General features: G+C 37.2%; 2 protein-coding genes across 2 annotated transcripts; one reads left to right on the top strand and one right to left on the bottom strand.

The window, feature by feature from the left end:
* Positions 1-1,239: 1,239 nt before the first annotated feature.
* On the bottom strand, positions 1,240-8,559 carry map3k8 (mitogen-activated protein kinase kinase kinase 8). The gene is made up of 8 exons (XM_059530895.1): positions 8,426-8,559; positions 7,442-7,775; positions 7,051-7,221; positions 5,165-5,426; positions 4,048-4,154; positions 3,267-3,419; positions 2,099-2,345; positions 1,240-2,013 (listed from the first exon to the last, which is right to left on the bottom strand). Exons 2-8 carry the CDS (start codon positions 7,763-7,765, stop codon positions 1,889-1,891), a joined length of 1,389 nt encoding a protein of 462 aa, XP_059386878.1. The 5' UTR covers positions 7,766-7,775; positions 8,426-8,559; the 3' UTR covers positions 1,240-1,888.
* A 516-nt stretch (positions 8,560-9,075) lies between these two features.
* mtpap (mitochondrial poly(A) polymerase) lies at positions 9,076-15,050 on the top strand. The gene is made up of 9 exons (XM_059530894.1): positions 9,076-9,510; positions 9,713-9,873; positions 9,987-10,214; positions 10,378-10,602; positions 10,861-11,069; positions 11,870-12,096; positions 13,023-13,115; positions 13,289-13,362; positions 14,225-15,050. The coding sequence occupies exons 1-9, from the start codon at positions 9,291-9,293 to the stop codon at positions 14,576-14,578; spliced, it is 1,791 nt and encodes a 596-aa protein (XP_059386877.1). The 5' UTR covers positions 9,076-9,290; the 3' UTR covers positions 14,579-15,050.
* Positions 15,051-15,792: the final 742 nt, after the last annotated feature.

Raw genomic sequence — 15,792 nt, forward strand, 5'->3', positions numbered from 1 at the left:
TTCTATGCAATACAGTGAAACAACGGAAGATAAATATAGGAGCCTGATAAAAATGATAATTTTAGAAGAAAATTTCAGACGGTACTTAGAAAGTTTTTCATCTGAGCTCTTCATATATAACACATAAGCCTTGTTATCGTTATCATCACAATTTTACACTTGCTGCTGTTGGCTTTATAAACGTGCCCTAGATCAGAACTTCCACCACACATGTATTGCTTTTCCAAATGATGAATTAATCACACATTATTCATCTTTTTTAGAACATTTATTTATTTTATAACTTCCCCGCAGTATTGTCAAAATGGACAGCAGTCTTATGTGATACTATCATTTATCACACACCGACCTTCTGGTCTTTCCAGAATGACTAAGACATTTCTCAAGAACAGTTTATTGCTTGGAACAGTCAAATGTCTTTTTACCTTTTTCATATGAAATTACAACCTTAGATTATAAGTTTTGATAAACTATTCATCAAATACAAGCAAAATTGACAGCATCCTGGCATTATATATTTATGCAATGTTTAAACGCATGAAAGCTACAAATATGCTGATTTTAGCAAATACAAATAAGCTAATATGTGCAATATGTAGTTTTTTTAGACAAGAATATGCAGACTGAAGCTCTTCAATACAGATGTTCAGACAACAAAAGATCAGATCATCTTTGCTGTCACAGCATGTTTATGAAGTCACTTTTTATGAACACTGTCATTAATCTGGAGGATCTATTACATTTTTTATTTTTGTCTGAGTGCACATTTCATTCTCTTGTAATGCAACTACTCAACAAAAACACATTCCATGGGAATAAAACCCTGAGATGATTTTCCATATCATCTGAAAACACTTCCTGAAGGGGAAAAATAATTGCTGTAGTGTGCTCTTTTGTCTTTTTTTCTCAATGGTTGTATTATTAAGGGATCTAAAGCTATTTAAAGACAAGGCACTCACATGGGGATTGCAAATATACATTAATCTAAAACAAACATTAATCTCAAGTTATTTCCTATGTGTTATTAAAGACAAAGACAGTGATCAAATATTCAAATTCAAAAGACTCACACACATTGTGATTAAAAATAATAAAACCTACAAATGTAGGTCAGAATGCATAAAGTTTTAGATAAGACAGGCCTGCCTTTGTAATTCACTGGAGATAAATACGTTTTTAACATACATAGCACTGCTATGGTCAAAAATCTGAAAAAAAAAAAATAACATTAAGCAAATATAATCTATCATAATAATCATTTTAATGAATATTTCAACATATTTTAAAGCACAGATTTACTGTCATTAGGGCCTGCCCTTATGTGATCAGATATGGAATACATAATCAATGCACCTAGCACAGCTACGGTGATCTGCAATTAGCTGCAGTATATATTATATAATATGCATTTTTCATACTGTAGAATATACATTTCTCATACTTTACATTATAATGTGATGCCTAAATAAATTAAACGTTGTTGTTGTTTAAAGAAAAAGGTGCATACATATATTCATCTATTTATTTTCAGCAGTCATAATATAAAAATATATTTCTGCTTATCTGTATTTGTCAGATTTTAATATTGGTGCATCCCTAGTATGCATTTCAAATACAGTATATTGTCATATATATTCATGTTCTCATAACACAGACAAAGAACTGCATTAACAAAACTACTCCTCACAAACTGTTCATCAAACAATAAAAACCTCAGGACTGTCTTCTCTTCATGTCCAATCACTATCCAATCTGTGTAGGCTGTCCTCATTTAGGACCATATATGCTCAATCATCAAATGGATGAGTTTAGCTCCACAATTCTTACAGGCTTATATATGAATGCAAACTATACAAGTAATCCAGTGTTTATCAAAAATCCACCTTAACTAGCCATATTCACTAGATGGTGGCCCTCTAACCAGACTGTAGTAGCCAGCCAAGGCGCCCAGATCTATATGTAGGGAACCTTTCTTCTTTGAGTGCCCAGAATCCTCAGTGTACAAGGACGAATCTGAAAATAGATGAGAAAAGGATCTCAAGCATGCAATTAAATACATTTGACATGGTATACTGTACGTGTGTGTTGTGTGATATACCTTGGGTGCTGTCTGAAAACTGACTGAGCTGTCGCAGCATTGGATGTGTGCCTTCCTCCAGCGCCGAGTCCAGGCTCCAACAGCGTGGCTGGTCCTCCCGAGAAGGATGGAGGGCCTCCTCGTTCAGTAATTCTGTGGCAGAGCTCCTCCGTGCGGGGACCCTATCGAGCGCGTGCTCCAGGAGTTTCCTCATCGCGGGGCTACAGCTTTCAGGTACGTCCTCCAGAGGAGGGGCCTGTTTGTGGATCTGCAAACAGCGATTATGAAAACCAATGATGGCACGGGTGCATTCGCAAGAAGCCACATGCAAAGAGACACAGTACATGAAATGACATTCATTTACATGAAAAGGAACTGTAGTACGTGAAAAGGGAACTGAAACCAGTTGGACTGCAGTACAAATGTTGAACGCAAATGTCTGATAAAAATATTTCTTATAGAGCCAGCTTTCAGTCTGCTTCCATTACATAGGCAGCTCTTAAACTGAAACACAAACTAATCTGCAACACATAGAAGAAGCTTAAATTGCTGATATAAGATTTTTCTTTTTCTTTTTTTTATAAAAGAGATATTTGGAAATTTCTCGCAATGGAAAGAAGAACTTGCAATCACAAGTTCTTTCTTGAGATCATTCGCTTTATAGTGGCAAAAAAAGGTAATAAATTAAAGACATTGGAAATAAAATGTTTAGAGAATGTTAGAGAATTAGCATCATTTGCATTACAGTAGTTTAAACTGAAAAAGGGAAGCCTAAAAGAAGGGGGAAAACTTATAAAGAAAAACGGCTATAAATAATATTATAATTATTATTACAATGGTATATAATTACCATCATTTTCAGTGGTTTAAATAAAACAAACAAATTAAAAGAAAATTAAAAGAGCAAAAGCAAAATAAATAATACTAATAATAAAAAAATATTATCATTTGTATTATTAAAATGATACAGAATCAGTAATGTGCTAATAGAGGCCCTTATGTCATGAAATTATGACATCAACCTGCATGACATTTCTGGGTTTTGCTCTGAGGTTAATGTATAGAGTCATTTTCATGCAGTGAAGTTTTCCCACATTCAGGGACTGTCCTTATACTGCTATAGTAAAACACATACATACAAAATACAATTAAAAGAGTGAACAGTTCAAAAAAAAAAAATCACACTTACTATGTAAAGGTAGGATGGATAGGCTCTTCTGGGATATCTCCTAACCCATGGAGGACTTCCACTCAGCATGTGTATGATTGTGGTTCCCAGACTGTAGATGTCGGTCTTTGTGTTGTGTCCTCGACATAAAACTAGCTCTGGACTCATATACATCTGTATAGAAGGAAAAACAAGGAATATGGAAGCAGTGAGCTCAGAACTCACATATGCAGCAACTTTTCTTGTTTAATTTTGCGAATCAAATACAGGACTAGCTGCTTTCTACTGTTCAGTCACTCTGAATAATATAAATATGAAAAACAACTTCTGATGTAATAGGCAAATGGTCAAGTGAACTTCTGGTGAGCTGCTCACTGTACTGCCTTACAATAAACAACTTTATTATTCTATTTGAGGAATCTTTAGTGCTGGTCAACAAGGCATGCTGGACTTTCCAAATGGGGCAAAAAGTCAACACTCAGGCAGCTAATGTGCATGTGTTTGTGTCCTTTTGGGCCTTTCCCAAGTTTGTTAGGGAACAGAATGTCAGCTAAGGGGGAAAAGTGTGTCTGTGCATGTATGTGCCTTATGGCTTTTCAGATCTCCTTTCAGAATTACCATTTAACTATTTAAAAAATGTACATACCATAAGACAATGCATATTTATGACTTTCCAAAGGAATTCTGCCAACCGAATTCTGTTTTTTTTTTTTTATATAGCCTAAACTAACCACAAGTCACAACAGAGTCAGAACAATTATGGCAAACTTTAAATGTGCAAAGTGACCTCAAACACACTCACCTCTGTGCCACGTAAATCGCGAGGAATATATACATCATCCTTCATCTGTACTGAAAGCCCAAAATCCACCAGGACGGCTTTAGCAGACATCAGCACAATATTACTGGCTGCAGGGACAAAAATTGAATTTAGATAATGTTTAAAACACATCAAAGCTAAAAAAACAACATTGAGAAAATGTGTAGCAATATTTGAGATGTTACAATTAATTCTGCAAAATATAGGTTTTTCAGTTCTTGTTTGTGCTGCACAGAGAGACAAATGCAGCTAGGTGTTGTTTTCCAGAAGCATAGTAAGCTCATTACTCATGGGAAGGGTTGAACAGTTGAAAAACAGATCATCCGGAGTCTCAAAACCCCCTTTTCTTGCTCTCCCTCCATATTTCACACTACTTGAAATAACATGTTTCCTCTCAAAGCCAAATGTCAAAAAGCCAGTCCTCAAAACCACAAAGCAGGCTCGTGATTGTCACCCATTTCACTGTCTCTTCACATTACTCTCTCAGTCTTACTAAAAGCATTATTTAATAGGGTGGCATGTTGAATAAGCCCTTGACACTAATACATTTGAGCAATCGCGTCTGTCTTCTGCCTGCTCTGGCTCTCCTGACTGGAAATTCCAGACGCTTGAGAAGTCATGAGCTGCAGCGCTGATTGACTCCTGCGAATGACTAAACAGCAGCAGAATGCTGTCGGCCACAACCCCACCATATTAAATTATGTTGTGTTCCTCACCTTTGAAGGGCTTAACCTTAAAACGCTTCTCTAGCTTGTGGCCAATGCTCTGTCAATCATTTAACAGTGCTGCTTCCTCTTGATGGCCTCATTTCAATTTCCGTCAAATAAGCTAAATTCCTTCCTCGACCACATTGTCATTATCTGATTTACCTACAAAGCACCTTTGTTGCATTTAGGGGGGGAAATAACAGTGGTTTGGTGTGTGTGTGTTGTTTGCAATGAAAAAAAAGTCCTGAACTGCTTTTGACCCTTCTTTTGAAATGTGTTTTGCAAATTCAGTTCAGAGCAGCTGAGGTAAAATGGTCATAAACAAACAGTTTGGCAGGAAACTGCAGTGATATGTCAGAAAAAACCTTTATGATGCAATTCAAAGCACTTACGTTTGATGTCGTGGTGTATAATCTTGTTAGAGTGCAAGTACTCCAGGCCTCGCAGAACCTGCTGAGAGACCCAAATGATCTCAAACTCTCTCATTGGACCACAGCTATCCAGCTTCTCCAGAACCGAGCCGCCTTCACCCGCTTCCATGAACAAATGCACCGTCTGTTCCCACAGCAAAGCCCCATACAGCTGTGCTATGTTCTCGTGCTGGAACCGGGCTTGGATTTCCACCTCTGCAGGCTTGAAATGTTCCACAGGAATCTGGAGAGAAAGTACATTTCAGACATTATGGAAGTGCACCAAAAATGAGCTTGCTCATTATACATATTGGTATAAAAGATGCTATTTAAGCATTCATATATGCAAATAATTTAATTAGAAAGAGAAAATACAGATGGTTTAGAGAAGGTGGAAGCAACCCTATAATATATTTACAGTCTTTCTATTTATGATCTACACATTTCCCTATTTATATTCACAATATTAATTACACAAATCACACTGCTACACTGATTTCCATGCTGAACTCTTAGTAATTATTGATTGATATATACACCAGGATGATTATATATTTCTCTGTTTTGGGTGTTTAATATTATAACCATGCCCACTTAAATAATTAACAGTATTTCAGAAATCTACCAACATTTCCGTCAATGGATAATGCACTTTTTTTGATAAAATATTTTGTAAAGTTAAATTAATTTTTAATCAGATTTTCTTGCATATGCATGTGTTAGTTACAAAAAACTGTTTTTGAGTGAATGATTAAATGAACAAACCGATCGTTATCGTTAAATTAACGATTCAAAGACTCATGTAAAAAGTCGCCACATGCTGCATCTAACAACTGTTATATTACTTGATTATACCGGGCAACTGACCCCTGATTATTATTACTATTATTATTATTATTTGATCAAAACATTAAAGGCCAAAATAAGTCAGCAACAACCGGTTAAACTGACCAAATTTTTTTACTTTAGACATCTGCACTCTGCCAGTGCTACACAGTTGAGACACTGTCTCTGTGGGCTGGATGTTTCTACAGGGGCGTTTCTGTCAGCTTCCTGTGTGCGGTACAGCCATTCTCAGTTTCTGTTCAAACACTGCATGCTGCACACTGACCCTCTAAACGTTTTAAGGAAATTTGGTTATTTCCCAAAAAGTGCTCTTCCCCATTTCAAAATGCTCTCTTCTTGCTGCTACAGTTTCTAAAAGAAGTGTTTCTCTTTTCAGAACCATTATTTTTCCACTGCACATAAAGCCTTGTTGGCCTCCCATGCTGGTGCATAAGATCATCACAAGGACACATCATGCAGTATAATGTGTCTTCTGTCTTCTATTTTCACGTGAAGAGTGTATGTTTATTTAATGACTGATTTTATGCTCGAAATCCTTCCTTTTTCCACCTATTGTGTTCATACTGTATTGCAAAACACTTTTGCTGCTATTGAGGTGGGATATGGGTGAGGTTAGGGACAGATTTGGAATGGGTAGATTTAATGGTGGTTCAAGGTGTAAGGGATAGGTCAAAAGTGTAATTATAAATATAGTTACAGAAATTAATTACAGATGTGATTACATACAGGTATTTTTTTTAATATAAGTACAATGTAAAAACGTATATGTACACAATACGTGCATTGTACCAAATGATTCATTTAAATGTAAGTACATAGTAATTAAGGCCACTTAATATAAGGTGGGACCCAACAAACTGTATAAAATATGTTTTTGCTTTACTCATAAAAGAACACGGATTCCCAGAAGGGAAGTCACGTCAATTAAAACCTGCTAGTGGAATGAACTACCTTTGCAAAAAAAAAATAAATACAAATTTTGAAATTCATTAAACAAACATGCTTTGGAATCCCGGACTTACTAGTTTGCATGCCATTCGCTTTCGAGTTTTGGTGTCCTGAGCCAGATGGACCTTCCCAAATGAGCCTTTGGGAACATATCCAGGTCCCGGAGGCTTGTATGTTAGTTTCCACGGAAACAGAAGGACATCCAAATCAATGCGATAATGCCCATCTTTAATGACCATGTCTGTCTGCAGGAACAAAGCAGGGCGATCATGAGTAAGGCTATGACAACTTGTAAAACAAGTAAACCCTCCTTTACATATTATGTTCAAATATGAGTTGCTTTGAATAAGCCTTCAATTGCACAGTGTAGAGAATTCATTCACTTACATAATGCTTTAATATCGTACTGTCTATTGCAGCTGTATATGTTATGGATCTGTCAAAATAACCACCAATAGAGCTTACCTTGTTTAGCAGAACCCCCATTTCTTCTCCCACCTCTAAGAGAGAGGAGGACAGTGTGTTTGAAACCATATTTACAAAGTCCAGGAGGTCGGACGCTGTCCCGTAACGGACCTTTCCAGGATTTTGCACATGTGAGATCAAATCCTGTGGCGTCTCTTCAGTCTCATCCATATCTTCTTGTGAGAAACTTTCCTCAAAGGAAACTACCGATTCCACCTCCTCGCCAACACAGTAGAAATTCTCTGCCTCTTGGATGAAGTCTTCAATGTTCATGTGAGCAAGAAGCAGTTCTATACCAGCATTTTCATTCTCGTATTCCATCATTGATTGAATCCTACAACAGAATGTTAGAAACAGGACATTAACTAATGTACTTCAGTGCATTCATGCATGTTGTTTAGCACCCATATGTATGTTAGTGTGTGGTCAGGTCCGGTATGTTTCCTGATCTGCTTGCTTGCTCTGTTTTGCTTGCAAGTGAAGGGTGGTTTTCAGAGGGTGGGAAACCCCAAGATGGGCTTTCTTCTTCAAAGCAAATGGAAGTTAAACAGTTTAGCCTATATTGAAACTTGGAGATCTTTTGAAGGTCCTTAAGCACAAGCTCACAAGTACAAATAAGATTGGTAAGAAATGTAGGTTTGACTGTCTGTTCTGACATACCCCAACAAACCCAATTTTTACACACACACAAACACAAACAACTAAGTGCTGAACAATTCTCATCAACCTCGTCTCCTAATACATACTTCATCTGAAATAAAAGCATGTATAACGACGATGTCAACAACCATAACAATAATAATTTATCGTTATTAAAAGATACTGATGCTCAGAAACACTGACTAGGCAGCTGACAAGGTTTACATCACTTGCCAATAACCAACCTGCTTGTTCTGTTGTGTAACGTTACATTCCAAATTATCATACTAGTAATAGCTGCTCGAAATATATAATAAAACTATAAAACAGCCGTCGTTTGCTTACCTCTCAGTCAGTGTGATAAGAGCAGGGCACGTGCTCACTGCTTGTCCATATCTCCCGCTGAACTGAAGCTCTGAGACTGACGCTCGCAGATTAGAACTGCAGTGTGAGCTACGCCCCCGTCGGCGCCTACGTCAGCTGCGGTTTCGTTTTCTCCAGCGAGAGGTATTTTCTCATTGAGAGGTCACGTATCTGCTTTAATTTTGTCACAGTGCCCTATCAGAATGTTCCGTGGCAGAAGAAGGATGTAATTCTCTTTCATCTTCATGATGATACGCAAGAGAAAATGTTGCACAGTCTTGTAATTATAACAACCTTGCGGTAGCAAAGAAAAGCTAAACTAGTATGAACCGGTATAAAGAAGCACCCACACGCTTGTGCCCTATGAGCTTAAAAACGTTATTACTCTTTGTCAGTCTCAAAAAGTGTATGCAAATTAGTGAAGTCCAGACTCCGCAGCACAATATGTGTCGTTTTGTTCACGAACGAATCGATGTTTTAAACGAATCTTTTAGATACGTAAATCGTTTTAGTTAAGTAACATCATAACTTGTATCGTTACACTTGTAGAAATGAATGATCACTGAACGAGTCAGTGAACGAATCTCTCGGTGAACGAGTCACGGAAATAAACTAATATGCGTATGTCACTTGTGAATGAAATGGACTCGACTGACGTGACTCCACATGTAGAAAAAGTAGTTACTAAATGAATCCGTGAACGAATCTTTTGGCGGACTAATTCAAAGTAGTCGGAAATGAGTCAAAATCTCCAACACTGTTCTCACTTAGGTATTTTCCAATTTGAGGATCCCCGGGCTTCAGTCGTAGCTTGACATTTTCAGTTTTTTCCAAATTCGCAACGCAGATGTGCAGGTCCGTTCACAGCCACCGTAGAGGCAATGTGTACGCACGCGCCCATCTCAAATCAACAATGGCGGCCTCCTCTGCAGTATGTAGGTTACGTTTCAGGGGTTTAGGATTGCTTGATAGATTTTGTTTTGGTTTGGAGCCCCAAACGCACGGAAGATTCACCTCGACTGCGTCGGCAGTCAAAGCCCAGACAGAGAGCACGACAGCGAAAACCGGTAACTTAACATTGTTTTTCTGTAGATATATAGGCATGACTTTTACCAAGTCATCTCAATTAAGTATTGGGAACGACAACTGTAAAACGTGTTCTAATCTGACATTTTATGTTAAAAGTAAATACCAAGTTGTCTTATCATGGTAAAACATTTTTTTTAACTCCAGCCTCTTTCGTCTTGCCCCATTTTCGTGACACGAAAGCCAAGGAGAGTAAAACATTTCAAGCAATCCAAGAGGAGAGAAGAGAACAAGCTGAAAGATCGGTTTTGATCAGCTGTCCTTCTAAGATCAACGAAAATAAGTTTTTAGATTACCTGTCTAAACATGGGACAATCAACAAGCATTTCTTCTACAATAGTTATGTAAGTGTTGCTGAACTATACAGTTACAAGTTTGATATCTAGAAATCATGTGATGCTTGATCACAAAAATCTGAAATTGAATTATAGTTTACCATGTGATTCTGTTTCTGTAGGGAGCATATGCAGTGGTTGAATTCTCCAGCAGAGAGAGCATTGCCTCGTTGAAGGAGAGCACAAATATTCCAGCTGTTGAGCATGAAGCTGCAGTGCCTTTCAAATCTCGCCTGCTGTCATTGAAATGGCCAGGCAGTCAGTCAAGCAATCATCCCATGCCGAAGTTCAAAGTGCAGTCCCCTCCATCCATCAGTGAAATCAGCCAACTGCTCTCAGAAAAGAACAGCGTAAGTCTTCCCTTGGCGATACATTCATTTTTAAACCAAGACATATGATTAGGCTAATGGAAAAGGATAAAAATTGGAATGGGAGACGTGTTCAGCGGCTCCTATTTTATGTTTGCTAGATGGAGCTTCAAATATACAACTTCTTTTCACTTTTCTTTCACAGATAGATGAGCAACTGCAGTGTCTCACAGAGGCCTTAGAGCTCACAGAAGAGAACGTCAGCCTGCGCTTTCTTGTTTGTTCTCTACTTCGAGACATAGCTGGTGCATATTTCCCAGAATGCATCATCAGGCCTTTTGGCTCCACTGTTAACTGCTTTGGCAAACTGGGCTGTGATGTTGACATGATTCTGGACCTCGAGGGCATCTATGCAACAAGCCAGAAAAGGGTCAATGCTGTGGACTGCTTATGTAGATATTCCATAGAACAAAAAGTAGATATTCGAAAAACAACTTTTATAGTACTATTATAGCTGTCACATATGTCTTTAAATAAAAATAAAAAAATTGCATGACTAAATATTTCAATTTCAATGTTCTGGTCAATTTTAATAATAATAAAAAAAATACAATTAATTAAGGTTAGAACATTAGCAGTGATATTTACAAAATTAATTGATTAGGGCATGCTGTAATGTTTTAAACAGGGCGCAGGACTGTCTCTGGAGTACCAGGTGAAGAGAGGAGCATCAGAGCGGGCTGTGACCCAGAGTATCCTCTCAGTCATTGGGAAATGTGTAGACCAGTTTGGCCCTGGATGTGTTGGAGTCCAGAACATTCTACAAGCTCGATGTCCTCTTGTCCGCTTTTCTCACCAACCCTCTGGCTTTCAGTGTGATCTCACTGCAAATAACAGGTAGGTAATGTCTGCTGAATGACGCGTCACATAATTAGCCATACTCAAACTGCATCTTGAAATAAGACTTCAGAAGCTGAAAAGAAAAGTAATGGTTCATCTCTGTAAGTCCCATACAAAGACATTAAAAGGGTTGTTTTGTGGGCGTTAAGGTCTGCCAGCTTATTTTCTCACTCCCATTTACACTTCCCCAAAATAAAGGTCACTCTTATGCTTCCTTTTTAGAATGTGACACACCAGCAATGCACAGAAACCTGCTAAGCAGTTTTTGTTGCGCTAGGACCCCTCATGGGGCAAGCTGTGGGTTAGAGAGGGGTATTCCCAGATGTTTACAGTGTACACTGAATGTGCGTAATGAGAAACACAGACCTTTATTAGCCCTTGGTGGAGGATGTATGAACACAGGAGTAAAAAGACTGGGGAACATGAAATAAATTTGTTTAACATTATTAGTTGTTGATGATTTTTTCTTTCTTTCTGAGGGACAGGATAATAATTTACATTTGCTAATAACATGCATTTATACATGAATAAAAGCAAAATATTTTTTTTTTTTTTTTTGACAGTTTCCTAGTCTGTGATTGTTTCTTATTTACTCATTTGGATATGTGTATACTTATTCATTTGAATTGCTTATTTTGATGTGACTTCATAGTTTAAATATGATAGACAGTCATATAAAGGTGCGGTGCACTCCTAGTGGCACCAGATAGAATTACCAAAAAATGATTATATTTTAACCAAACAGATAGTCCAGTCCTAAACCCATGTTTTGTTTTATTTAACGTTCTCGTGTGCAGGGTGGCGATGAAGAGTTCAGAACTGCTGTTTCTCTACGGCCAGCTGGACCCTCGTGTTCGGCATCTGGTGTTCAGCGTGCGGTGCTGGGCTCGAGTTCATAGCATCACAAGCAGTATTCCAGGAGCATGGATCACCAACTTCTCTTTAACGGTCATGGTGGTGTTCTTTCTACAGCAGAGGGGTCCTCCCATACTGCCCACACTGGACCGACTGAAGGAGCTGGCAGGTATACTCCATTGTACTTTTACAGTCATGCTCCTCTCCAGTTTCTTGTCTATTGTACAATACTGCCACACAAAGACAAAAGACAGTAACTATTAATTTGGTTAAAACAGATATGACTGAAATTGGATCTCTTATGTTCTGTCCTGTTACAGATGAGTTTGTCTTAACCATGCTCAGATTCAGAGAAAGGGCTATGAAAATTAATTAAAAAAAATGTAATAAAAAAGTCATTGTGGTGTCCCCTTACTCTAGAAAACTGCATACTTTTTTTTCATGTGACCATACAATTTAACTTGATACATTAAATTGATGAAAAAAAGTGACAGTAAATATTTTTACATTGTTACCAATTTATTTTATTTTAAATAAATGCTTTTCTTATGATGTTTTTATTCATTTCTGAAAAATATTTATTAAGGTTTCCACAAAAAAGAAAAAGAAAATTAAGGAGCACAACCATTTTCGAGAGTGATTATAATAACATTTTTCTTATTATGTAAGAATGATTTCTGAACGATCATGAGACACTAAAGACTGGAGTAATGGCTGCTGATAATTCAGAGTTGCCTTCGTGTAAATAAATTACATTCTAACATATATTAAAATAGGAAATTAAAATAGTATCATAATATTTCACAATATTAGTGTTTTTACTGTTTTTGATAAAATAAATGCAACCTTGGTAAGCATAAGAGCTTACTTTCTTACACCTTAAAACCCACACATATATATGTGTGTGAGTGTGTAAAATACATTAGACACTGCTGTCTTATTGTCTATGAAGTATAGTGTCTAAACACAAAAATAATTATCTTTTTCTGGTCTACCAGGGTCAAGAACAGTGATGCCACAATAGCGATACAGAATCTACTACTATATCGAGGCTGCTCAAATTATATTTATGCTTTGTGTGTGTGCACTTTCCAGGACCATCAGATAAGTGTGTCTTTGAGGGTAATGACTGCACTATTGTCAGTGACCTTAGCAAGATTACACTGCAGCAGAACACAGACACATTAGGTGAGTGGAGCGCATGGATTGTTTTCATAATTGACACAAACTTAATGAAAGGTTTTACCTTTTCATCTATGGGCATATGGCTCATTTCTGTACTGCTTTTGTGATGCATTCCATTTTTATTGGACGTTAAGGACACTGCTGTTTATTTTTCTGTTTTAATTTTTCACCCAAAGAGAAACTATTGCAGGAATTCTTCGAGTTTTATGGCAATTTTCCTTTCAACAAGGCATCAATCAATATCAGGAAGGTGAGTCATCCACCAAAGCAAGAGCATCCATGCGCAGTCTCCCAAAAGACACTGCTGACGTCTTAGCAGACCCTCCACAAACGCCCACCAGAGGGCAGTGTATATGTAGTCAATTCAAAGAAAGTGTCTGTCTGCAGTGGACACAGATGTGCAGTTGCCATCAAATTTGTTCAGCTCCCTTGACCTGTGAGACGTTCTGCTGCCATAAACAAAGATTTAGGAAAACAATTCAACCAAAGCATTAGCAAAGTATTATAGAAAGTTTATTAAATACACATTTGAGAGATTCTGAGATTTAAATGAAGTTGATGGAAAAAAAACATTCAGTCAAGTCTGCTTTATTGTCAATTCTTCCACATGTACAGTACATACATACAGAGAATTAAAATTGCGTTGCTTGTACAGATTCATGTACAAAATGATTTAACCCTCAAATTTGGTAGATAATCTTTTTTTCTTTATAATGTCTACCTCGAAGTGATTACAGACATCTGCTTACAGCAGCTCACTGGTTATCATGTCTCCACTGCTTTTTTCCAATTCAACCAAATATTTTAATGAGATTTCAATCTGAAGACTGAACAGATCACTCAAGAACATTTCACAGCCAATTCCTTTATATTATTAAAGTCTCTGGGGGTTGAATAATTTTGATTGCAGTGATTGGGGCCCATATGTCTGAGACTACTAGTGAAAATGCTTTTATTTTGTGTGTTTCCAATTGATACTTTTTGTTGTTGTTTTGTGCATTAAATTATCAGTATAACAAATTGAGTGCAAATGCTGATGCAATTGATGTGTTAATACTGTGCCTTTAAGTGTCTGAATGCTTAAATATCCTGCTTTATATCTCTTTCACCAGGGAAAGGAGCAGACCAAACCGGAAACGACAGCTTTGTATATCCAGAATCCATTTGAAACCACTCTAAACATTAGCAAGAATGTTAATGCAACACAGCTAGAACGTTTCGTGGCACTTTGTCGTGAAAGTGCTTGGCTTCTCCAGCAGAAGGAAAATCTTAACCAGAGTTCGGACTCACCATGGGGGTTCGCCGCACTTCTCGTTCCTTCTGTCACCTCAGGAGCAGGGGTGAAAAATCGCAGGAAGAGAAAACTGGAACCGGCTAGTTCAAGAATAAAGAACCTGTTAGACTCTCTGAAGATTAAAGGTGGTGAAACTGTTGCAAAGAAAGGAAGTGCAAACTCTAGTAGGTGATATGGTGAATAAATTTCACTCCCCCCCGAAGAACACAGGAAAAGTTTTGTGAAGAACGAATTTAAATGACCAACATGCCCAAAGAGTGGAACGAACAGGAAGTTTATATATTTCTACAGTCAGAATTTGCGAGTCTTTTAAGTAATGTAAAAAAAACTAAGCTCAGTTTCCGTTCTACTCCAGTATTTCACATGAAAGACAAACTTTGTAGATGCCAACATGATATAACATAGGAAGAAGAGGTCCACTGCGGTCTTTGACCTTAAAAAAGGAGTTTAATGGTTGATCTGATAACAGCAATCATTATGGTTTCCGGAGAAGCGGAGCAGAACCTCTGAACACTAAACGACTTGCATGGAACAGTTGTGTTTATGTTACACAAGCTCCATCTTTTCTGAGTTGCCATATCAATACAATGGCCTATGTCTCTATGTAGAATCAAAGGTCATGTTTTCACATCAGTATCATGGTGTTGTGAGAATTGCAAAAAGTATAAACAGTCACCGTAAACGAAATAATGTTTTATAAGACATTAAAACATATAAATAATGTTTTATAAGATATTAAAACAAAGTAACGTTCAGACCATTACTGTTTGTTTCTTTTTGGGCTTTAATTAAAATTTTCCCAATACTAAAAAAAAAAAAAAAAAAGTGTCTGAATGTTTCATAAACGGCAGAAGCCTGTTTCTTATTGAACCCGTTTCCGTCACTGAATAAAAAAGGTAATTGCGACTTTATCTCACAATTCTTTTTTTCTCATAATTGTGTGATACAAACTCACAATTCAGACTTTTTTTTTCTTAGAATTGCATGATATAAACCAAATGCGAGTTAAAAAGTCAGTAAATTGTGAGAAAACCATGGAAATCTGAGAAATAAAGTCTCGCAATTCTGAGAACATGCCAGACTCCCCCCACCCCCCCACCCAAAAAACATTTGACTTTAACTCGCAATTGTGAGTTTATATCACTATATAAACTCAGTGTATATCACTAATGTATTTCTTGTAATTCTGAGAAAAAAAGTCAGAATTGCGAGATATAAACTCGCAATTGCGAGAAAAGAAGTCAGAATTGCATGTTTTTATCTCGCAGTTGTGAATATATCTCGCAATTCTGACTTTATAACTTTATATCTGTATTTTTTTATTCAGTGGCCGAAACAGGCTTTCCGTGGTTTCTGCCACAGAATGAGCAAATGAGATTTATTTCT

This window comes from Carassius carassius, chromosome 39 (assembly GCF_963082965.1).
Source record: "Carassius carassius chromosome 39, fCarCar2.1, whole genome shotgun sequence".
Taxonomy (NCBI): domain Eukaryota; kingdom Metazoa; phylum Chordata; class Actinopteri; order Cypriniformes; family Cyprinidae; genus Carassius; species Carassius carassius.

Bases quoted from the DNA above. Each gene is read 5' to 3' on its own strand.
- map3k8 (XM_059530895.1), bottom strand. From the start codon at position 7,765: ATGATGGAATACGAGAATGAAAATGCTGGTATAGAACTGCTTCTTGCT. The intron at 3,420-4,047 runs GTGAGTGTGTTT...CCTTCTATACAG, and splicing joins GCGATTTACGTGGCACAGAG to ATGTATATGAGTCCAGAGCT. The intron at 2,346-3,266 runs GTAAGTGTGATT...CGCTGTTTGCAG, and splicing joins ATCCATCCTACCTTTACATA to ATCCACAAACAGGCCCCTCC.
- mtpap (XM_059530894.1), top strand. From the start codon at position 9,291: ATGTGCAGGTCCGTTCACAGCCACCGTAGAGGCAATGTGTACGCACGC. The intron at 10,603-10,860 runs GTCAATGCTGTG...TGTTTTAAACAG, and splicing joins ATGCAACAAGCCAGAAAAGG to GGCGCAGGACTGTCTCTGGA. The intron at 12,097-13,022 runs GTATACTCCATT...TGCACTTTCCAG, and splicing joins CCGACTGAAGGAGCTGGCAG to GACCATCAGATAAGTGTGTC.